At 35.3% G+C, this 25696-nt stretch overlaps 4 protein-coding genes across 16 annotated transcripts in view; 2 read left to right on the top strand and 2 right to left on the bottom strand.

Moving 5' to 3' along the window:
* LOC101736461 (A disintegrin and metalloproteinase with thrombospondin motifs adt-2) overlaps positions 1-5078 on the bottom strand; it is a 32118-nt gene extending 27040 nt beyond the window's left edge. The window contains exon 1 of the mRNA XM_012695730.4: positions 4166-5078. Within this exon, the coding sequence (XP_012551184.1) occupies positions 4166-4240 (75 nt within the window). The 5' untranslated portion in view covers positions 4241-5078. The remainder of the gene's footprint in view (positions 1-4165) is intronic.
* On the top strand, positions 1020-13146 carry LOC101745350 (uncharacterized). Of its 2 annotated transcripts, XM_062668639.1 has the most exons (3): positions 1020-1140; positions 7300-7576; positions 9167-13146. In XM_062668639.1, the coding sequence occupies exons 2-3, from the start codon at positions 7441-7443 to the stop codon at positions 10084-10086; spliced, it is 1056 nt and encodes a 351-aa protein (XP_062524623.1). In that variant the 5' UTR covers positions 1020-1140; positions 7300-7440; the 3' UTR covers positions 10087-13146. The 2 variants fall into 2 exon arrangements, with proteins under 2 accessions (XP_062524623.1, XP_004932324.1); XM_004932267.5 differs by lacking the exon at positions 1020-1140 and having other exon boundaries at positions 6942-7576.
* 14-3-3zeta (14-3-3 protein zeta) lies at positions 12685-23921 on the bottom strand. Of its 12 annotated transcripts, XM_021352007.3 has the most exons (8): positions 23689-23921; positions 22677-22819; positions 21286-21368; positions 18506-18660; positions 14482-14817; positions 13948-14071; positions 13701-13864; positions 12685-13142 (listed from the first exon to the last, which is right to left on the bottom strand). In XM_021352007.3, exons 5-8 carry the CDS (start codon positions 14779-14781, stop codon positions 12987-12989), a joined length of 744 nt encoding a protein of 247 aa, XP_021207682.1. In that variant the 5' UTR covers positions 14782-14817; positions 18506-18660; positions 21286-21368; positions 22677-22819; positions 23689-23921; the 3' UTR covers positions 12685-12986.
* On the top strand, positions 20562-23267 carry LOC101736590 (mRNA turnover protein 4 homolog). The gene is made up of 4 exons (XM_038011178.2): positions 20562-21133; positions 21631-21875; positions 22240-22488; positions 23017-23267. The coding sequence occupies exons 1-4, from the start codon at positions 21106-21108 to the stop codon at positions 23230-23232; spliced, it is 738 nt and encodes a 245-aa protein (XP_037867106.1). The 5' UTR covers positions 20562-21105; the 3' UTR covers positions 23233-23267.
* Positions 23922-25696: the final 1775 nt, after the last annotated feature.

The following is a 25696-nucleotide window of genomic DNA, read 5'->3' as shown; positions in this document are numbered from 1 at the left end:
AGTTCTAAAATTCAGTAGCTTTCAAAGTATTCCAGTATTTAGATTTCAAAACTTTCAGTAACACTAAACTATGTAGAAAAAACAACATATTAGTGCAAATTCCGTTAAAAGTTTAAGTTTAATGAAAAGTTTATACAAGAAATGAATGAAGAGACTAAAGAGCTTTTCAATCTTTGATGGCCGATCAAAGTCGCTTAAAGTTATCGTGAATAGGGTGGAGTTTCGGCTAGTCAGTCACATAGACGCAGTGAAACCGAAATCAATACCACATGAGTCAGCTAAGTGTAGGTCCCACATTAGCGGATGCGAGCGAAGTAAAGGGGAAAGTAAAACTATTTGTTTTTCTTATTCTTCGACGAGACAAAGAACGAATGGCACCGTAATAGTGCGCAAGTAATTGCTTTAATTTTGGGTTCGTATTGTGTAACTTCGGAATGCGTCTTATGATGAAAGTTATCGGTCTCAATTACATGGAGGCTGCGGGCACGTCGCGGCGTCGGCGTCGACCCGTCGCTGTAATGAAGCCCCCACCGTGAATCATCGATAACCGATTGAAAAACTCTACGTGACGTTAGGTTGTGTAACTCGCGACGTGATCCAGTACGACTAAGTACCGTATTATGTAACGTAATTGTCAAAATAAAATAGTACGTCTTAATTCACTATAACTTGGTGAAAGTTAGGATTCTGGATGATGTGACTTAATTGGTATTACGTAAAATGTGTAGGTAGGTAATAATCGTCAAAGATCGAACATTAACATGTTTTTTTTTCTTAATACAAAACAAAGTGCTTTTAAAGCAAAATTATGTTTTGTATTTAACTTAGTGTGGATTTTTGTGTGCTTATATAAAAATTTAATCTCAAAAATAAAAGTGGCTAGTCCGCAGCCATTCAGCAAAGTTATAATCATATGCAGATAAAGACAGTGCCAAAATGTATATTCCTTGAAGGTTTATCTAACTACTTTATAGGCTATCCACGGGGTTCTGGCACAGACACTACAAAATTAACATTAATGACATCTGTTTTGAAGTATATTTTATTCATGTGACATCATACAATAATTGAATTTCTTTATAAAAGTCGACGTTATTGTGACGAATATTCATTTATCTAACTGTAGGCTGCTGCTCGTAGGTGAGATTGTTCAGTAAGAAATAAAATATCGTCTGTTTGCTAAATACATAATCCGTACATTGATTGTTAAAAACTCTTGTTTTTGAGTATCGAGTGAAGCGACTATGGTGGCTTCCGGATACTGCAGTCAGGTACCAATTACATGAATGAATAAATCTTCTTATAAGCCCACAGACGTCCATTGCTGGTCATAGGCCTCCCTCAAACCTCGCCACAAAGACCGGTCCTACGCTACCTGCATCCAGCGGATCCCTGCGAACCTCGATAGATCGTCGGTCCATCTTGTGAGAGGCCTACCCACGCTACGTCTTCCGGTACGCGGTCGCCACTCAAGAACTTTCTGGCCCCAACGGCCATCCGTTCTACGAGCAATGTGTCCAGCCCACTGCCACTTCAATGTCGCAATTCTTTGGGCTATGTCGGTTACCATGGTTTTCCTGCGAATCTCCTCATTTCTGATTTGATCTCGCATGATAAATAGCATCGTTTAATAAAATTGAAACCAGAAAATGTATAATCTTGCATCATTTATTGATGGTGTGGCGTATTGTGAACCCAGATGAGGTAAGCGCCACCAAGTTGCCAATTTCCGTCTTTCGCTTGAAGGATGGGACGACCGTTATACAATACAATTAAGATTTCAAACCCAAGCCTCAAGGTGGGTGGGTGATATCAATCGTTGTGATATCAATAGGTTCCGGAAAACAGTTAACACCGGATGGATCATTATTCCACTTTGACCAATGGAAAAGACATCTTGGATAACACTGGTGGAGTCATGCGAGTCCTATTTCGATCCTTGAGCAGATATAGAAGAGCTTCGCCCTAGCGTTCTAGCGGTAGCTAGCGACATTGAAAAATACAAACTCTAGCTATCGTAAGAGTCAAAAAACATTCTAGGTACCTACCTAAAAGTGAAGGAAAATCATTAATAAAGCTGGCACGGACCGGTACCACTATAATGCCTATTTCTGCGTTAAAGCAGATTATTCATTCCAATTTGAAAAGTAGGATAATAATTATTAACGTAATAGCATACTTCTTGATATTTAAGAGTTCAGTCTCAATTGACAAGATGAACTGCGATGTTTGGTCATGTATACCAAAGCAAAATCAAAGAGCTGTTTCCATATTTATAGTGTCAATAATGGGTTTTATAAAGTTTTAGAAACTAATGACTTTGCTGACGTTTTGAATTTTTAGAATGAAGCTGGCTTTTGAACCTATGAAAAGTAAATAGATTAGTAAAGAATAAAATTACTTATTATGTCTCGACATATGTATTATATAAGAGACTCTACAATGCTCTTAATCGACTAAGATCTCAAAAGCTTCTACGTAAATATAGCTAAATTTTTTTTTAGGACAAACTCTCTTAAATTTCCTTTTTTAAATTTATCCCATTCAATTTGTTGATTTCATAAAACTTTGGTGAATAATTAAAATACAATAACTCATATTCGTATCATTCAGTCACATTATAAAATCGCTAGAATCATTTGAACATCTAAAACATAGCAGACTTTTAAAAGCGGTAACAGCTTAGTACCTACGTAAACATGTAAGAGTAGCAGGTAGGGGATGACGTAAATGTCCCCAAGGGCCGAAGTGTCACGCAAGTATTTGCTCGGGCCGTCAAAAACAGGATAAGATACAACACAGGTAAATTTTGCCTCATTTTAGAACTCGCATTTAATTTAATAAATACTAGCTCTTTTTTGGAATTCAATTAACTACGCACAATAAATATCGTTGCCGGAGACTGCCATTCGATTAAAAACGTTTTTTTCATAAACTGCTTCTCGGCCAACGTACTGTTCAATAGTGGAGCCCATGGATTTTATGACAATATTAGTATCAATAAAACGTATTCTTTAACAGATGTCCCATTCCTGAAGCTGGAACAAATAACAGCTTCGCCGTAAAAATAGACAGGAAATTATTACCTACACTCACAGACTCACGATAGCACTATTAATTTTATAAAAAAATATCAAAATTTGCAGGACATATGCCCGAGACTGTAACTCGCCTAGTGTTAGGTGATTATCGGAAAGTGAGACGGAGGTCTAATTGCCAATACTTGACCGGCTGTCCAACCCTTTAAATAAGAACACAAAAATAGGCAGGCTACCACCACGTAGTCTAGTCACGCGATCTTACAATACGTCCTACTACCAATAAAAAAGTTTGTTTTATGGCTGAATTCAAATAAGCTTACGGCTCAACTAATCGTGTCCGGTCTTGACCATCGCTCATTGACGTTGGCAATACCAGGAACACAAGGTTGCTTAGCACAAAAAATTTAAATCTAGCCATTATTATGAAGTAATTAATTCGAAAGGTCTCTTAGGTGGAGGACCACAATCATTTGTGAAATCATGTCAATCATATTAATATTTTCTTGAAACTTCTTTAAGTGAAATATATTTAAACATTAAAACTCTAGTAAATTAAAAGCGAAATTGAATAAAAATTAGAAATTAAAAACATACTCCAATCGAACCAATCGAATAAATTACAATAATTATTACATCATAACATAAACGAATCTAAATAGTATATTTCAAAATTTGCTGTTAGACGCGGCTTTGCCCGGGTGCTCAAGGAAAAGTGTCTTGACATAATATTATCACTTTGCAAAAATCATGTCAACACAAACACACTTGTTAACACAAACACACACACAAATACACAAACAAACAAACACACACTTCCACATTTATAATATTAATAGTGTGGATTTTACAAATAACATATTTAAATGTAATGAATTGATATAAAAACATTTTGTTGTACTAATTAAGAAAAATATTTTGTTATCAATTACCAATAAATCGAGATGAAAAGATTGTAAATTGAACATGAACAACAATTTAATTATCTACATATTGGAGATACTATGACACAATTATTATTTTCATTCAATTGTTTTACGAATTAATTGTGTTGTTTCAAGTCTTGACTACTAATTTTAGTGATATTTGCAATTACTCAATTCATTCATTAATTCGTTCATACTCACCGGAAACCGCGCCGGAGCAACGCATTGTACCAAGTACATCACAGTAAGAGTCACTATAAAAGTTCTGAACGACATTTCTGCCTCACATCGCAGCACACGAAACGAACAACTAATCGTTCTTTGGCAAGAGTCGCACTGCTTATAAACATTCACTCGGAAGTAGCATGCAGGTGTTTTGAATATCTGAAATACGCGCGCTGCACCCTTCGCGGAACGAGGGCCCGTTTCGATCGCTCTTGTCGCGATTAGAACGCGTACACTTATGAGGCGCCAGCTACTGAATAAGCATTGTGAGCCCCTCGAATGATTTGAACACCTTTCGCACCTCCGAGAGAAAGTCGAAGGAAAGTGCACAGATTTTGGCTGTCAAGACAACGCCTACACGCGTCCCCGTAGGAGCATTGTCACGAGTCATCCATCACTCGACCTAGCTGACAGCCATGGGCTTCCGCTAATCAAAACAAATGAATAATAATGTTCTGACAAATTGTGGTCAGGCACTCCCGCAATCTTGTTTTTATCTACCTTCTTAGAGCTTTGACAAATCTTAATCTAGGCCACTGTTTAATAATTATGATTTACCTAAATTTTTTTTAAGTTAATTAAAATTTTTAAACTGTGACAGGACGATGCGTTATTTATAAAAATGATTCAATCCTAATTTTATTTTGTAAAAACTTACCTAAATCAGTAAAAACATAGATAGGTGGTATCACTTTTCAACCCATATATAGCTCAGGATTGTACAAAAATTTACAGCCTCCTATCATAATTCCTCGCATATGTAAAAAACACCCGCATTGACATTATTGTCAGTAAGGGCTGAGTTATAGAAATATTATTCAGAATGGTGGACATACAAATAACATGAAAACATATCATGTACATTTGTATTTGAGTAAAATCATTTATTTATTTTATGTGTATTTATGTAACAAATCCCTCGAATAATTCGAACGTATAAAGCCTACAATGAAACGACTTTAATGGTTAATAGCTTTTTTTTTCTAAATTACACTATTATGAGTATACTTGACTTGTTTGTATTATATATCTACGTAACGTATAAAATTTAAAATTTGGTTATATATTTAGCATATCTCGTCACTATTACATGAGGCCAAGATTAAATAATAATTAGTGTACATATCTGTATCGTGTTTCACATTCAACGACCCTGGCGAGGATTTTTCACCTGTTTATGGTGACGTAAACACATACAAACCGGGACTAACTACACCCATTATATATGGGTTTTTTTATACAGATACTGACTCCCATCAGTAATCGAACTCAAAGCCCATGTTATTAGTAGACAGGTTCACAAATCACTTAGCCGAAATCGAAAAAAAGTAACGTTCTTGGTATTGCATGCATGCAATGTAACATACGGAATCCAATTTCATACAGCGTGAGCGGGGGGCTTTAGTTTGTCGGTAGTTAGTTATTCGCGAATGTAAAAATTACTATAATGTCCATCATTACAAAATTGATATTCCTGCCATCGTTAATGACTAAATAAAACGGTAAAAGTAGTTTTAATTATGAACACGACACGCGAAAACCGAAAGAAATACTCTATTATATACATACTTTATCTTTACAGCTTCGGGAACAGTTAACCTGTGCGTCTTTTATAACGTTCTCGACAGCGTTAAAGTTAACCCAATTTTGTATGCAGTTGGAACAGCGCCCCTAGCGGCAAACGTAGGCAAACAATCCCATTCCATACAAATATGAGCTAACTTTTACGCTATCGAGAATGTTAAAAAACTCGCACTAAGCACACTGAATAATAAAAATCGTAAACGAATTAACCTCCTGTCTACTTATCCGCTCATTTGAGCACTTCGGGAATGTTTATTCTAATATCAACTAATTGTACTGGCTTTTAATTTCAGTTTGAATATCAGCGTGATTAATATTTGACTAGTACACATATATGGAAGTTTGCTTTGTTGATTTAAAATTTAAAATGATCAATAGCGCAAGTCTCTCGCGATGCGTGTACAAATCGGAAGACGGGGCGTCACAAAGGATTGATCGACGGCTTAGTCGCCGTTCGCTGACTAAGCTATTATGGCTAAGTAAAATGAAATTATTTGAAAATAATAGAAATATGCCGCTATTAAATATAAAATAATTGTACGGTGCATAGATGCCACATGTTAGCGTGTACTAAATTGCAAGAGCGCGCTTATTTTCAATATCAATACAATGAAAGTCATTTTAAACACATGTTTCTTGTTTGAGATTTAGAAAACGCTTAATCATAAAAAATATATGTAATACTAACCTACTTGTACACTGATAGGCGCACATCGATCAGCACGTATGTACACTCAACCTCTAAACTGTGACTCACAAAGAAAAAAAACCTGCAAAGGATATGCAACAAAGGGAACGTTGTCCGTTAAGTTCTTATAAAAAAATAACGGTCTTTAAATCGTTGTTTGTCAAAATAATATGAATTTAATAAGTTATTTCACTATAAATCCATATCTAAGCAGCTTCGATTATTAGTTTGATCGAAAATCAAAACTCGTTTTTATCTATTTTCTCAAATAAACAATTTTAACAAACTTTGCATGATATCCCACTGATTGGCTTCATAATTTGGAGCTTAAGGGATTCTATGTTTTTTACAAGATTTTACTGTACCTACCTACCTAAATTCTAATTTGTTTTCTTACAAAATAAAAAAAACCTTATTTAAATTGTAGAAAAGCGATATTGAATAAAAGTTAAGTAGAACGAAGAATTAAGTGACAGGTTAACTTAAATTATTTATTCTAAGTGCTTTACTTCCTCTAGCTTCTGCTTTTATAGTATCTCTCTGTCGTGTGTAATCTATAAGTGTCGCTCCGCATTGGAGGAACGTCGTCGCCAGCGATGAATTTTATTGTAGGCGTTGAATATTAATGAAATATGCGGATACGCAAATTTACACACGAAGTCCTTTTATTACTTTACTAATTCGCGGACTCAGTCAATATCCTGTGCACGACCGTGTTCCCTCCGTTAGTTTTCAGTTTGTGCCTTGCGTTGTCGCTGGCTACATCGTTTCGATAGAATATAAAGACGACAATAATTAAATATTATTCGACTTATTAGAGTCAACACTGTCTTCGCAGTGTCTCATGTGGTGCACATATGGGAGTGGTGATTCACATTTGAAGAAAAAAAACCGAGAGACGGTTGATTGCGACGGAGAACGCGAGTGACGCAGAGTCCGAGAGTCATTGATCCCGATACATTCCCGGACGGCCGACGCCATGTCGGAGTCTGCGCGTTCCGCCGGGTCTCTCGTCTCGCCGTACGCTCTTGCGGCTTACGTCGCGTGTATTGCTGGCGTTGGTGCTTTATTGAACTGCTCACTTGTAGCTGCGCTTCTCAGAACTTCAAAAAATGGTACTTATTTGTTTACATAAATAATAATATAATAATAAATATTTAATAACAATCACGCCACGTTAACTGGCCCCGTGCTAAATTCGTAAAGAACTTGTGTTACAGGTACTAGATAACGGAAATAAATGTTAGATTTTTATTATACACGTACATATATTTAATATACATCCATAACCCTGGGAAAGACATTTATATTTATCATACAAATATCTTCCCTTGGCGGGATTCGAACCCGCGACCCCCTTGTGTAGTGACCATGTCACTTACCACTACACCAGACGGCCGTTTATATATTTATTCTATTGAATAATTTTGTTTTAGTAAACATTTCAAGCATTCTACTTTTTCTTAATTACACTTTAAGCGCGTTTGTTGTTAGATTAATTTAAATTTGGAACATTGAATTGAATGTTAATATTTACCAACAGCTATCAATATAAAAAATATTATTTTATTTTTATAGTTGTAATTTATAATTTTTTTTTATTGCCCCTTTTGGCAGACGTGCATACGGCCCACCTGATGGTGAGTGGTTACCGTCGCCCATGGACTTCAGCAATGCCAGGGGCAGAGCCAAGCCGCTGCCTACCGCTTAATACTCTCCACAAGCCTCGTTTAAAGAAGGACATGTCATAGCGCTCGGGAAACACCGTGGAGGGGAGCTCATTCCATAGCCGGATGGTACGTGGCAAAAAAGACCTCTGGAAACGCACTGTGGATGACCGCAGTGGCTCCAGGTAGTATGGATGAACTCTACTCCGGTGGCGGGCGGTACGATGGTAAAAACGAGATGCCGGTATCATCTCGAACAATTCCTCAGAGCACTCCCCATGGAACATACGGTACAAAATACAGAGGGAACCGAAGTCCCTCCGCAGACCCAGAGGTTCCAAACGATCCGTAGTAGTATCACATAGTAGTATATCATCCGTAGTAGCACATTAGGGCCATATGATCTAACATGGTAATAGATTGCCCGGTTAGCAGCAACTTGAGCAACTACATACTACTCCTTTCCTCCATCATGAAACCGAAGTAGGTAGTATTTTTCAATATTTTTTTCGTACCTATCTTCCTCTATTCGGAAACATATTCGCCTTTCGGTATCGGCGACTAAATATTACTGAGAGCTCGAGTTGCGATACTGGTGGTAGCTCTTGTGAGTCCGCACGGGTAGGTACCACCTCCCTGCCTATTTCTGTCGTAAAGCAGTAATGCGTTTTGGTTTGAGACAGAGACCTTAGAACTCATAAGTATCTCATGGTGGGTGGCGGCATTCACGTTGTAGATGTCTATGGGCTCCGGTAAGCACTTAACACCCGGTGGGCTGTGAGCTTGTCCACCCATTTATGCAATAAAAATAAAATAAAAAAAGATTCAAAATGGGCTGCGACTACTTATTTATTGTCACCTGACAGTATTGCCTACAAGACTTGTGGAGAGTACTTAATGGTAGGCCATCTAACAATACGAGGCCAGTCTCGATTGGGTTAGATAACATATGGCCATGCCTCAAACTGGAGTGTGTTAATTTATTTGATACTAATGAGTATATTAGATACGTTATGCCATTATTTGTATCCATTTCAGGGTTGATGAACATTATCATTCAATTGGCAGTGGCAGATCTTATCCTGGAATCGACAATCATTCCAGAACTGTGCTATTATAATTTCCGGACATGGCAATTTAGCAACAACGGATGTATTATCTATAGGGGATTTAACGTACTGGCATCAACAGCATGTTCTTATTTTGTCGTTACTATTGCTTTACACACACTGGCAATTGTAAGTCTTGGCGAAAAGATAATTATGAAACGTATAAAACAAAGCGAACATGAAGATGATGAAGAGTTAAGATCATCGCGTCACAGTCTTGTTGCTAGTAGCGACTCCTCAACGCCCCCACGTACCATGCACGTGGATTACAGACTAAATGTGATTAAAATACCTGTCATTCAACCAATAATATTTATTTGGATATTATCACTTTCTTTAAGCGTACCAGATTTTTTTCTTGCAACCGCACTACCATTAGATGACGGTTCTTCAATGTGCGTAATAGCAGATACTGATCACAGACTGTACGTATATTCAGTTCTTGCAATTTTTAATTTGATACTGCCAACAGTTTTACTGACGATTAGTGGTTTTTTAGTAGCAATTAAATTAAAATCGAAAAGAGTTCTGACTTTCCTCGACAGTTGCGAATCAACAGAATCTCTCAAATTGTCATTATGGCTTATACTGACTTACATTATACTTTGTGCACCTCGTTCAATTTTTTCAGGGTACATTTTATATTCTTCATCTTTGACGGAAGGAAATAATACTTCTTTTATAAAAACATTGCACTCAAACGATACTACAACAACTATAAAATTAGCGCTAAGTGGGGCGTCACTCGGCTCTGCTTTCTTACGACCCATACTATGTATACTTTTGTTGCCAAGTGTGAGAAAAGTGTTAGCTTTCGGTTCCCTTCGGGCAGACGTCAACCATGTGTGATAAACAATGAATTAAATTTACCATCTACCTAGTAATATTAGATTAGATAGGTACGATTTTTAAGAAAAGGCGATTTGACGCTATAGAATTTATAAATACTTATACATAATCGAGTTTTGCAAACTATGGACTAAAAAATCTAGTCTTAAGCATTTATGTAACTTTATCGATAGGGTGGAAAGTCTATTCCTTAACAAGTACGAATGGTAAGACGAGACGATGTAGGTACTTGGTCGTTGTGCTTTTAGTTTGGTACTCTTCGGCATTTCGGCAAGAAGTACCTACCACTTTTTTTTATTATATAATATATCGAACAAAAACGAAGCAGCCGTAATAAATTCCACGGTGAAGTAGCGTCGGATTATAAAACAATAATTCAATTTAAATATTTAGCGTACTCGTATACCATTCCTTAAAAGTGGTAGGACGTATTGCAAGCCTGACTGCATACTTTGGCTCTGAAACCGCTAACACGACGAATACTGTAAACTGGTCCGCCTATCGGATTTTAAACAATTAAAACAATTTAAAACAATTACTTTGATGTACATATAAACAGTGAACGTAACAAGTTCGTTATTATGTGCGTCTAAGTGTTAAACACTTTTCCCAACAATTGCAGTAGATACATACATCTACACTGTACATTATTTTTGTATACCCACAGTAATATTAACTGTAATATTATATTATAAGTTTTATAAAATTGAAATATACCTATTTGAGGTAATTATTTTCGTATTTATATTAAATACAAAATGTTATTTTTTTACAATAAAATATCTGAAATACTAAGTGTATTTACTTTATTTCGCATTTAAATTGCAAATTATTTAATATAAGTAAAATTGTCTTTAACTAGGAAGTTGATGTTTTGTATGCAGAAAGTTAGCTTTTTTTTAATTTTATTTTTTTTCCATGCCCTTGAAAAAGTCAGGTGTCAGATGAACCAGGTGAGTCTTTAGAGGCATTTTGTACTGCCTCTCGTGTTTTGGATTTCTTCCCTGCCATGAAGTTGTCCAAAGTTAAGAAAAGATCTAAAAGTCTGTCGACGCTTTCATGTGAGTAATATGACGACGAAAAACTACCAACCCTAGCTCTTGTAACTTCGTGTCGTATTGTGCCGAATAATGTTAAGCGTTATGTGTCAGAGCAAGGGGACAATAGATTTGCGAGTTTCTCCATCATTATGTTCATTTCCTCATAATACCCATTTGCTCTGTAAAGCTGGGGCCATTGGTAAAAAACTGTGATAAATTATACCGGCACTAAACCAGCAAACAGTGACCATAACTTTTTTAGCGGTAAGCTTTCGTTTGGAGCATTGCTTACATGCTGAACCATGGTCTAACCAACATGACGACCACTTTCAATTATCAAAAAAGGATCAATTTTGCACCGCAAGTGACAATCAAAATTCAAAATCAAAATTTCCACGAAGCGTTCAAATCAATAGAGTCGTGTGTTCATTTGTAGAGCCCGCTCTGTAAGTCATAAATGTTGCCAGCCGTTTGTGCGGCATTGACATCGCGACGAAACTCGTATTCCTTAATTATATAGGTACTGATTTTTATTGTCCACATATTGATGAAAAATCCAAACGTAGTGAAAACATACGACTACTCAATAAACAAATGACTGAATTTGAAAATAGAATTTCATATTTTTAAATAAAATTTAAATAAATAAAAAACATATTTAGGCCAACTATTTAACATTAATCCATTTAGTCCGCTTTCGTAACAAATTGCCCTAATTAAAGTAAATGTTAAATTCAAGAAAGCACGATAGTATCTACAATAGAAATTTTGAAGAAATCTCAAAGATTATCTTTGGCTTTCGTATAATGAACGCCGTTTAATAAATACCGTAAAATAAATATATACCGTAAAAGGTGTTTAATTTTTAGATTGTCCTTTTTCAGCCAAGGCATGTAACCTGCATGAACACGAATGTTGGTTTGCAATGTTCTTCAATCCAGTCCAGCTACATATGTACACCATAACAAGATACAGAGTCATGTAATTTGTAAGATAGAACAGAAAGTTTTGTATTCATCTTGAACTCGACCCTTCTAACTCTTCTATTCTGTTCTACTATAAGTTTTATAGGGATTCAATTTGCGGTTATTTTGGGTTAAAGGGATATGGTATTTCGACTAAAAATTTTAATTTAATACAAAAGTTTATTGGTGAAAACATGAAAAATATGATAGATTAATTTAATGGTTGATAAAATGCAGCAGAAATGTTACAATATTGGCCATCACAAAACTATTTTTCTAATAAATGCCTGAATATCAAGAAAATGCTATATATATTATATAGTACAAATTACCTTCAGGCACAACAAAATAGTTAATGTCAGATAACCTTGGTACTACAATTTGAGAAAATTACAAGAACGAAACACTAACAAATTTTTTGTGCCATGTTTTGGTACAGCCATTTAAAACATTATGAAATGTGTCATTGGAAAATGAATATGAGTCAAATCGGAATACACCATAATCTCCTTCACTGCGGTCATGCGGCGATAGGAATGTTACTTGGCCGACCAGGCTGCTTGTTTGTAAATCTATCAATAAAAGGAAAACACTTTTAACTTAAGAAACCGTAATTTTAATAACTTAAGTTATAAATATTTATATTCATCAGGTCAGCTCGATATCTGCAATCCAGTGTAAATACAGAAATACAAAACCGTCAAAGATGACACAACATTTAATTTTAGACGGAACGGGAAGGTCCGCTGCGAACGACTTTTAACATTTTTACAAGCGACGGCTCGCGTCGGCTTCGGTGATGATACCGCGCCAGACGACGTTCTCGAATGTTACTCGTTTTCTTATAAACACCGATGAGAACAAATGCGTGTGCTGGGGTGAGTGCGGCGAGATATTAGTTGTCGCCGCCCTCGGCAGGCTCGTCGCCATCGCCTTGAGTGTCTGACGTCCAAAGCGTCAAGTTATCTCGCAGCAACTGCATTATTAACGTAGAATCTTTGTACGAATCTTCGTTCAATGTGTCCAGTTCGGCGATGGCATCGTCGAAAGCCTGTGAAAGTTACGTCTCATTTAGAAAAAGACTATCTTTCAAACAGTATGTATCAAAATCATAAAATGTATGTCAACGGATATACACTCTAGTACTGGCTGGATCGATTACATCATATTAAGGGTTAATTGCTAGACACGACCATGCTGGTAGGTAATGTTAGTATAAAACTGGTTTAAATTTTACTGTTGAGTTTATTTTTACTTTCCATGCTGTTTAATGGAGATCAATAATTTTGGATAGTTAGTGAAATTACGTAATGCGACCACACGTCCATTCATTGATGTTTTAAAGAACCTGTTTAGCTAAGTGGCACGCTCTCGCAGGGGAGTTGATAATCTCGTAATAAAAGACGGAAAAGTTGAGCGCTAAACCAAGCCGGATTGGATGGGTCGGTTGCATTTTGGCTTTAGCAATGTCGAACGCTTCCTGGTAGGCCTTCTGAGAGTCCTCCACGACGGCTGGGGACAAGCGACTTGTGTTAATTCGCGACTCCTACACCTTTGTAAATCGTGCCAGCCAGCACAGAGCCTATGCATAACTGACACAAATAATGACCTGTTTGGCGAGTTGACACGCCTTGTCTGGCGAATTTAATATCTCATAATAAAAGACTGAGAAATTTAACGCCAGACCCAGCCTTATGGGGTGTGTGGGCTGCATTTTCGCCTTGCTGATTTCAAAAGCATCTTGGTATGCTTTCTGTGAATCCTCTACAACAGCTGTAATATAAATAAATATTAACAAAAACATTTTTTTATTTTCTTTATAAGAAATAAAGCCTCAAAACGAAAAAAAAACTTACAATGTCTGGTTTCTCCTGTGGCCACTTCTGCAAGGTACCTGTAGTAATCTCCTTTCATTTTGAGGTAAAACACTTTACTTTCTGGATTACTAGCTTTAGGAATTAGGTGTTTGTCAAGTAAGCCCTGAAATGCAAAAAATAATTATAAATAACAAGACCCTTACATTAATTTTTGCCTAGGGCAACGTCCGATATTGGGATCGCAATAGGCGCGCGCAACGACGCTGCGCAGGCTAGCCCACCCCACCCCTCACCCCACCCACTGAAAAACCGCACCGCGCCCCTAAAGCTCACGTGCTATCTACAATTACTACATGATGAATTAAATTTCATTTGAACCACCAAGTAATTAATAATGGAAATCATTTTCTGTGCGCATTATTTCAATTGCAAGATTGATTGCGCTTCACAAACACTGACGTCGTTTACGTAGGTAGACAGATGACGGTTGACCATAAACGTCACATTTAAATTACTAAAATGATTACAACCAATCCCAATATCGTAAAAAGCTGTGAAGAAATAATTGCTTACCAAAACGTCGTAGCAGATTTCTCTGAGCTCCTTTTCTACTTTAACCCTATATTCTTTTGCCATTTGCTGTTTTCTTTCTGAACCCTCGGTTTTCTGTTCAATTGAGGAAATGACACGCCATGATGACCGTCGGGCACCTACGACATTCTTATAAGCAACTGAAAGGAGGTTCCTCTCCTCGTTGCTAAGTTCGACGCCGGTTTCCGTCACTTCCTTCATCGCGGCCGCCATGTCGTCATATCGCTCAGCTTGTTCGGCCAATTTGGCACGTTGCACCAGTTCTTCCTTGTCGACGGACATCGTGGACGATGGAAGAGGACTAATTCACTGATGCCCCTGTAATAAAATAAGTACTTGAATAAAATTAAAATATAAAACCGAATGTGGTAATGAAGCAAATCAGCTTCATCAGAAAGACTAATCTTAGGTGTCACGTTCACCGTAGCGAATCGCTTATTGGGATTTTGTCATCATTGAAACGAACCTTGTAAAAGAGGCGGACAAGCGCACAAGCGCAATCTTAATTCAACTAGCTCAAAGAGCAACCCTCACGCAACACGCGACATCGACGCTACGTCCGCTCGGTGTGACAGCATCTCACAGACTCGGGTAAGCTGCAAGGAGGCAGGCACGCGCCGAATCGTCGCGCCACCGCTTGGTCACCGCCACTGCGCCAACAGTATTGATCCGACGGCGCGGGATAAGCACTCCAGACGAAATACGGCTAGCTATGGTTGCACACCCCTCGCCCTCACACCACACCGCCCGTCCCGCGTGCACCGCACCCGTCGATCCGGCGCCTACCTCTCCGTACCCTATCCACCTACTCGCTTTTGCACCATAGCCCTGTTGCTAGGCAATGAAAGCTGTAATGATTTTTCCTTGCACCTAAGGAATTTTTAGTCTCCGATATGATGACGGTTTTTACAAATCTAAATTTATTTTCCACTACGATTAAAATATTGAAGACCTTTACACACTTGACACCTAAACATGTTAAATGAGTGCGATATTACGCCCACTATATTTTGATTACATCATTCCAGCTCGTTATAAACTATGGTTGATAAATATTATTTAGTAAAAAGTAGACTTTTAAACCGTACTAGACTTGACTGACGAACCAAATTAACCAAAACTATTGGGCCTACATTGGGTTTGAAATAAGTAGGCAAAATTGCTAGTTTCCCAGAGGTGGTGACAAATTCAATTAACTTACGTCGTAGGTCTCTTTGTCTAATGCCACTTTTAACCTTTTTTAGGAAATCTTACTTAACAAGTGTTCTCGAACGACTTTCACAACGAAACAACGTCGTATAATAGAAATCAAGCCCGTAAAATGTATATATGTATTAACTAGTGTTAGGATATATCGTAAGAGCACGAGGGTAGATTTTACTATCTTATTTTTTTCTGCCGCAAAGTAGCGACACGTTCCAGTTTGACATGGCGGCATTCACGTTGTAATTTCTATAGGCTCAGGTAGTTGCTTAAAACCAGGACCGTAAACTTATTCACTCAAATACATAGATACTAAAAAAACATGCCTAATAGAGTTAGCGTTGGCCGATGGGACAAAGCAAATTTCTATATGACGGCTACACTCGAATGCATTCGCTTTTCATTTGTTCACAAAAACCGACAATTCTCGAAGTGAAAAAGAAAAAAGGCTAACAATGCACGTCAATCGCGTTCAATGATCAGCGTGCTTGGTTCGAGTTTTGTAACGTTCTCGATAGCGTAAAAGTTAACTCAAATTTTAATGGAATTGGACCGTTTACCTACGTTTGCCACTAGGGGCGCTATTCCAACTGAATACAAATTTAAGTTACCTTTAACGCTATCGAGAACGTAAAAAAACTCGCATTAAGCACACTATATACAACTAGGTACTTACATTCATTTGGTCCACAACAATATCATTGATTTCCTAATTATTGTAACGGAGCACCGTGCCAAGCACAACACTATTTTTCTATTAAAAAGTTCGAGAATTATGATTGGGTGTTGTTGAAGTAACTTTTAATTTTACAGTTGTTTACGTGTTGATTAAAAATGCGAGTCAGAGATAAATTTTAATTTGACAGAAAAAACTGTTACATTGAAACAAATTGAGATAATGCCACTTTGTATCTTGGGTATTGTTTTAAACGATATAGCCATGTTGAATTTCTGTTATGTACAAATGAATATTAGTCTATTGGTTTTATCATTTAGTACATACCATTCATTAGCTAGATTGCCGTGTAACGTCGATTCGTAGTTGGCGGCTTGGACAGGGAAATTCTGAGAATACAATCAACGCGCGATAGATGGCGCTCGAATCTTTTGTATAACAAATTTCAGTGTCAATGTAAACCTCAAATAGGTTTTACATTTTGTTTTCTCTATAACCATACATCATATGACATGGTATTCATTTAGAAAATTGTGAGCGTGTAGACCATGACTTTTTTAAATGCCACAAGTGGACAATCTTTTTTTTTGAACCAGTTGGATCATGTCACAGAAAATCTCAAGCATAACACTGCATTTAAATAATGATGTGTAGAAGTAGAATACTTATATTTGTCAATGAGTGTAGAAATTAGCCCTCAGTAAAATTATTTCAAAAGTAGGAAGAGAATAGCTAATGAATATTTTGTTTTATTAAAATCCGCATCCGTGAGCATTAAAAATCCGATTGAAGATTAACAGTATTAATTTTCACAAAGTATTCTAAACTATCTTGTGATTGAACTATACATGCAGTTAAGACAAAACATGTCTTTCTCTAAATTTTGAAAAATGAAGAATACATCTTGAAGAATACCCAGGTCTGTAAGAACCCCTTTTGAAATATGTATCTTCTGAAATTTCCACTGTACAAACCATTGAGTAATATTAATCCATGAAGTATTCCTTATTTCTATTAATACAAATTAACTCGTTAGGTCTATTATATTTATTTGATTTAGTAACAGGAAACAGTAAGGTTTTTCATTAAAAATGAATCAACAAAAATTGAGGTATTAATGTTTTGTATGCTGTAATAAGCCTAGTAACAAATGCATTTACAACATGTGTATTGAAAAAAAATTACAATTTTACCTGGCATAATTTAATGGCAAAAAGTTAAAAAGAAATCAGTTGATTAATGGATATGTAAAAAAATAAAAACTTGGTAATTTTATTGTATTACCATGTTTGTTTAGACAAACTCTAAAAAAAAAATCAGTAAGATAGTGTTTTTCAATGCACAAAACGAACGATTAATTGAAAAATAAGTTCCAAAATCCATATTATTTGAAAGAACATCTACACTAATCACGCACGTGCAATGTAAATGCAAGAGAAAATGAGTCAGGCTTCGAGGTTGTCACACCTAAAACATTTCAATGGCAACGATGCTCATATAACTTAAAACTGAAATTAAACTATAAGAAAATAGAAAAATAAAACATTCTAATAGATATGATACCTATGCAAGAAGAGCATAGTGATGTTAAAATCGATAAAGTACTAAATGGACAAAGATAACCGCATGACCACACAAGGCAAAATTACGACGCATTAGTAAGGTCGAACGGTTACCTGTCCAAATGCACACCCAATCTATATGATCATTTATACCTTGAACACGTAGAGAAGCAATTTAATAAAATAACTGCTCTGCGATCCTTTTGTATAATCCAAAAATACAACGATAGTCTCACAAAATTCCGATGTGTGATCCAACACCGACGTTCACTACTTGTTGAGTCTTACATATACGACCAGCACTAAATCCAACTTTACAGAACAGATATTACTCACGATTTATTGAAACCCGCTGTCTTGGAGTGCAAACACTTTTTTTATTTTATTTCAAACCATCTACCTCAATCGCGGTAAGAAACCGTGTCGCCGGTACGTGCAAAATGGCTGCTGCAAGGGCACTCCTATGCGTCACAGTCAATTTTAAGAAATGTAAGTATTTTAGATAAAAAAATACTGCGTTCAAACACTTAATACTAAACACTCAAAGAAATTCAATTTCACTTACTTGTCGGAAGGGGAAAAATGTATTTGAACCAGCAAATTTAAGCACAATATCAGTTTTTCTCTTGCGCTGAACGATATACTGGTTTTGACGGCTGCGGGGCCAGAGGGGAAACAAAACCGGAACAGGGTTCACGTAGCTAGACAACCGTCAACCATCTTGAAATTTAACCGGAAAAAGATCTTGTGTCAATGAAAACATAGTGGATTTTAAAATACTTTTGTCTCTGTTATATCTACGTATAAAATAAGGACAGTGAGACAAAATCAATATCCTCAGCATTATCTTTACTATGGAATGAGCATAGACAGCTTCTCAGAAAACGCGGGATATTCAAATAGCAGAATAAAAAAGTGACTTCCTCGACTAGTTTCCAAAACATATAGGTATAGAGACTGCAGTAGAACCGCTCTCGGAATCCTAACACCCGTTAAATCGAGCAATTTTTAGGACGATGTTACCGTAATAAGATTCCTGAATTTCAAAAGAAGTACGTATCTACCTACCATAGTCATTTGTTGGTTGCGTTACTTTTCTGAGAATTTTTTTTCTATTTTTTGCAAAGGTATTTTTTCATCCTGAACATTGTTCGTTTTTTTTACATTAGCATTTATTTAAGTTAAAAAAAAACCTTTTTTCTATTTCGTGAATTCGGTGAATGAGTCCACAACCCCAGATGATTCGGGTAGCCCTAGGTAACCTAAGGCTCTGGTAACTTTAGTGTAGTCAAAGTTTTAATAATTCTATTGGGTAAAAGCTGTCTCACCCTTGAAACGGCAAAAACAGGCAAGACGACGCCGCGTCGCGACGGTAATGCAGAATTTACATTTCGAAATTAGTGTCATGCATGTTGAACTCAGTTTCACGAAAGTAGTTTTGATATATTAATAGGCGAAAGTAATTTCGTTAAAAAATTAGTGTCGCGAAATCCACAGTATCGCAGTAAACATGGCGCCTTGAGCATCAAAGCTATATTTTGCTATATTCAATGTAGCTAAAGAAATGCTTATATACCTATAAACCTAAAAAAAGGCTATCCAGAAAAAAAAGACGTTGGTAGATTCGAGGATGGTTAACAAGAAGGCATTTAGGTGCAATGAAGTTAGTCTCTGAATTGGCAGATGAAGATCTTGAGAGCTATAAAAACTATTTTCGAATGAGTGAAGATAATTAATATAAGAAAGAGTAAAATTAATGTAACAACAAATGATATACCTAAGTACCTATGTGTGCATTAAACTGTAATAAAAAAAAAATATCTTTATTCCTCTTCGTTAATCTAACCATACTGTATTCAAATTAAATATAAAGATAAATCAAAGTCCCAGTGAGGATTTTAAATATGAATGTTACACAATCTAAAGCAGATTATATCAAAGCATAATAGTGATTAAAAATAAATTGATTTTATAAATAAAATAGCAAGGAAAATTAAATAGAACAAGAACTAAACTAATAAATTTAGATTCAGTTTATATTCAATTCTAAAACCATTACAGATCTATTTTCAGCATCGTTCAACTCTAAAAATGTCAGTCAACCTGTCAGGCCATAGATTATACACTGACAGGCGTCTCAAATATATTAAGTGTATAATCTATGCGTATCATGCTTTTAAATCATTACGAGACTTTTTTAGCGGGAACGCGAGCAGTGAAGTTGTGTGATTTGTTTTATTTTGTCTATTTAGTGTTTCTTCAGGTTTAAATGTGTAATAACGGTGGTTTATTAACTGTTTAATATCTGTGAAAGTGCACAAATGTGGGAAAATGAAACAAAGCTGCTGGACGTAACTTCTCGTGTTCCTCCAAAAAGTCCACTGAAAAAATCTCAGTAAATGACCACCATTTTACTGCGATTATATTTCATCCCATATCATCTCATTTCATTAAATTTCATCCCAGTTGATTAATGTCTCAAATTAATCATCTTCATTTCATTTCACTCCATATTATCATTTTTCATAAAATTAAGAATATAAAGTAAAATAAGACATGACTTAAAGGTCTCAGTTACCCGGTCATAAAAACTCTTAAAAAAAAAAAACATTACGAGACTTTTTGGCGGGAACGCGAGGAGTGAAGTTGTGTGATTTGTTTTATTTTGTCTACTTAGTGTTTCTTCAGGTTTAAATGTGTAATAACGGTGGTTTATTAACTGTTTAATATCTGTGAAAGTGCACAAATGTGGGAAAATGAAACAAAACCGCTGGACGCAACTTCTCGGGATCCTCCAAAAAGTCCACTGAAAAAATCTTAGTAAATGACCACCATTTTACTAAGATTATTTTTCATTCCATATCATCTCATTTCATTTAATTTCATCCCAGTTGATTAACGTCTCAAATTAATCATTTTCATTTCATTTCACTCCATATTATCATTTTTCATAAAAATAAAAATAAGAATATAAATTAAAATAAGATATGACTTAAAGGTCTTAGTTACCAGGTCATAAAATCACTTAAAAAAAATCATTACGAACTGTGATCACGAATATTAATTTACAACAAATCAACAAATCCAGTGCACGTGATTTTTGAAATTGCAGAACTAATTAAATTGTAAATTTTGTCTTTTCCATAATAAAATAATAAAACAAATATGCCGAAATCAAAAAGGGATAAGAAAGGTAAGTGACTTTTTAAAATCATACTTTAGCAGAGTGGCAATCACAGAACTTAGGGTTAAATTTGGTACCCTATGGCATTATTTGGATGTCAAAATAGATTGTATTCCGTAGATTTAATTTACGAATGCGACACTACAAAAAATCGTTCTAACCTTAAAATTGTCACCAAAAAGGGGTTAGGTGTGCTAGGAAAGTCTATTCTCTTTTCTAAAACTCCCAGAAGATAGTGAACAGCCTGTAAAGGTGATTAAAATATAAACAGCTTTCCATGCAGTATCATGCACATGTGAAACAAAACATCCAAGTTTCAAGTAATGATCAGTATCATAATAGCCTTCGCAAAATCCTTTTCATTTTCTGCCTTGAAATGAAAGTAAGCGAGTACTTAAGCAAATAAATCATTTTTAACCATTTGAATTACAATCATATAAATATAATAATTATTACAATTTCAGTGAAAAAAATCAGTATATCATACCTTAAATATTTGATTTCAGTATCACTTACAAAAACCAACAAAAAAGGTTTAGTACACAAACAAAAAGTCATAGAAGAAATAAGAAATTCACTGAGCAAATATGAACACATATTTTTGTTTACCATCAATAACATGAGAAATACAAAATTAAAGGACCTACGGAATGATTGGAAGGATTCCAGATTCTTTTTTGGAAAAAATAAAGTAATGGCTATTGCTCTTGGTAAGACCAAGAGTGATGAAATAGAAGAGCAACTAAATCTGGTGAGTGTATGTAGCTTAATTTAGTTTTGAGTAAAGCTGAATTGTGAAGACTGGATATCTATCATCAACAAAATATTTTAGAAGACTTTGACTTTGACTTACTTATTTCATCATCTTATATCTGGAGAACATAAATTATTAAATTGTGAACAATTTATAAGTATAATTTGAGAGAGAAACTACTAATTTGTCTTAGAAAATGGCATCCTGTCTAAATAATGTCTTCAAGCACTTCAATATTGAAAATTAATAAAGACAGTAAGAGTTAAAAGTAAAGCTATTGGATTTTTGTGACATCCAGCAATAATAAACTTCTATCATTTAGCGCATTAAATGTTTTAAATAAAGTTAATTTATGTTACAGTTATCAAAAAAATTAAAAGGTCAGTGTGGATTGCTAATGACAAATAGAGATGTGCCTGATGTACTGAACTGGTTTAAAAGTTATCAAGCATCAGAATATGCAAGAGCTGGCTTCATTGCAACAAAAGATGTTTTATTACCCAAAGGTCCTCTAGCAGATTTTTCACACACTATTGAGCCACATTTAAGACGTTTGGGCTTACCTACATCTCTAGAAAAAGGTGTTATCAATCTAATAAAAGAATATCAGGTAATGTGAAACACATAGTATTCACTAATATTTAGTTATTTTAATAGGTAACATTTGTGTTCATAGTGAGAGACCTGCTTAAAAACATCGATTAAAGTGAATGAATCAATAGACTTGAAACATATATGAATTTAAAAAATCATCAAGTTGTAGTAAAAGAAACCGGCGCTAGTCCACCAAACACTTACAAGTGACTTTTTCTGATTCAATTTCCGTTTAGGGCAGGATTTGGCTGGGTCTCCAGGGCTCAGCCATTGTGACGAGCGTTTCCGATTATCGTACAGTATCCACACTGGGGTTGTAACCCTTTCGGCCTCAACAACTCCAAAATCTATAAGAATTACCAAAATACAGACATTATATGTTGTACAGCAGTCAAGCACAACATTTTACTTAATTTCAAAATTTTGTAATTAGTTATGTGTTACTTAATACCTCAAAGTGTTGACATTATCGAAACATAATGTAGGCTGAAGTTTTAGTTACTGTGGTGTAAGTAATAATGGCAAATTCGTTTTGATTTTTTAGGTTTGCAAGAAAGGTGCTCCACTGACCCCAGAACAAGCAAGTATATTAAAATTGATAGGCATAGAAATGGCAGATTTTAAGTTAGTGATTAAATGTCACTGGACAAAAGGAAAAGGTATCCATATAGACAATGATTCTCCAAGTGATGAAGAACAGGCAGAGAATGATGATCATCAAGAAAATGTACTTGTAGACGAAATAATGGAAGAGACATAACTATTTTATTTAATCACAATAAATTATGTTAAGCATTACGTTTTTTTTACTAAGGTCAGGAATGATTTGTACATAATACTGCAAAATTACTTGCCAATTATCAATACTTCATTTTAAACTCAAGTGTAGGTTTTGCTTACATTTTTGTTTGGACTATCTTGTTTACTGTGCTAAATTTGAATTGTTAGGTACTACAAATAAAGTTATCCTAGATAATAAAAATCTTAAGAGAAGAACACTCTGGCACACCAGCCAGTCACTAACTTGTACAGGGTTAAACTATCCTTTATGGTCCGTCGATTATTGGGTCGGGGTGAGAGTGGGGGAGGGAGAGGGTAAGGGGTTTACCCTCTGCACCATCCCCACCCCGCGGAACCCCATGGTTACGGAGATATTCATGGTTAATGTTTTGAGGTTAGAATAGCACTAATTAGTAAAAATAGGATTAAAATTTACATTATGGTCCATCAATTTTGCGCGGGGTTACCCCCTGTACCATCATCAACCTGCAGATCCCTCATGGACATGAAGATATCCTTAGTAAAATTTTAGATTAAAATAGCATTGCTATTTATTCTTATATATTAAAATATTATATCAATTATATAGAATATAAAATAATAAAATATATTTCGGTAAAAAACATGACATAAAATTTAATATAGTACATACACGTTTACCGTAAATGGAACGTGAAACGTCAACTTTGAGGTTTACCTTGATTTTTCCAATTTATATAGAAACTATAAAAATGTATCTTGTAAACCGTGAGTTTCCGCAACTTGAAATTTTACAGAAATCTTTCTATTTATGAGTACTATCTACAAAAAAATTGTGAACTTCCAAATCGACGGACCATAAGGAAAGTTTAGCCCAACAACATTTCTTTTAGGCAGCAGCTTGGTTCTTCTTACAAAAGCCTTTGTTGACTTCCATGAGCGACGGTAATCATTCACCATCTGAGGAGCCGTATGCTCGTTTGCCTACAAGGGCAAGAAAAAAATTGACAGCGACAGCTATTTCTTGTATGGCACTAACAAGGGTCAATGAATTTGGCCCCCTTTTTTATTTTTGTTTTATTTTTATTTTTAGTTATTTGTTTGTCGTTTGTTCGTTAATGTTCGAATGTAAAAATTTTTTGTTCGTCTTTTATTTATTTATGATTAATTAAACAAATGATCACCCTTAAGTTGCCCCTCCTTACTAGATATCTTTATTTTTATCGCTTAGATTAATTAATTTTGATCAATTATCGTTTGTTCGACGACTATTGGTGATTGTTCAATCATAAAAACAATTAAATTCCCAATTATTAATTATTTTATATCTAACTAGCATTACATTCGAACATTAACGAACAAATAATTAAAAATAAAAAAAATCTGAAAATAAAAAAAAGGGGGCCAAATTCATTGAGCCCACTAACAAATAGCGCAACCAAAACTGACCAACGGCATTCTAATGGAGCCCACGCGAACTACAAATGATAATCGAAGCCCCTTACTATTTAAAGAAATTGTAACGTTTAAAGGGTTTGATCGTTCTAAAACCGTGGGAGCTTATAAGCACAAACGAACGCGATAATATAGAAAGTAAGTGTAAGTGTTTAATTTAATACTGTCCATAATTATATCTTAAAAGCTAGCTCGTAGCAACAATTTATTGCGGGTTTGACTTTATTTCACTATGCTATTTTTTCATCGTGAAGATGTTAATGAATACGCATTGATCTGAAACACTATAGTTGGATGACCCAATAGGAGTGCAGCGGACATATCACTACGTAGGCCATTCCTTCTTTATGTTATACTCTTTGCATTAGTCGTGGCTCGTCGTGTTTAGTGGAGGGCTTAAACACCCGGCACCCCTTCTCTCTGGTGCTTATGCCACTTAACAGACCTTTCACGCTGGCAAAATTATTATTATCTTCACATTGTAATATACAATTTTAAATATTTATTAAGAAAATAATTATATTCTGCGATCAATACGTATTGATTACGGTACGAACATGGAGACTCCAGCTAAGGAATAATGAGATGAAAATACTTCCTATTATTGGCTGGTCTTCAAAGTGAAAAAAACTAATATTAAATAATATAAGGACTAGTAAAAGCCGTATTTTCGATAAAGGCGATTTCGTCATAATTATAATAAAAATCGTCATACTCCCGAAGATATTTATTGCAACAAATCACAGGAAAAATAAAACAATAAATTATCAAAATATAAGTAATCTACTTACGTAAACCCCGCAACTTACAATTTGCTAAATAATATATTACAAAGAAATAAAAAACTAATTATAATGTCTAAAACAATCTTAAAATAGGTACATACAAATTAAAATATCCTGAAACAGAAGCTTCCCCTCTGATTCACCATTTTGGATGCGTATTTAACATAACTTAGCACATACATACAAGTAGGTAATCACAGTATAAAAATAAAGCATTGTTTCATC

Source organism: Bombyx mori, chromosome 5, assembly GCF_030269925.1.
Source record: "Bombyx mori chromosome 5, ASM3026992v2".
Classification (NCBI taxonomy): domain Eukaryota; kingdom Metazoa; phylum Arthropoda; class Insecta; order Lepidoptera; family Bombycidae; genus Bombyx; species Bombyx mori.
This window is presented reverse-complemented; position numbering and strand designations above follow the sequence as displayed.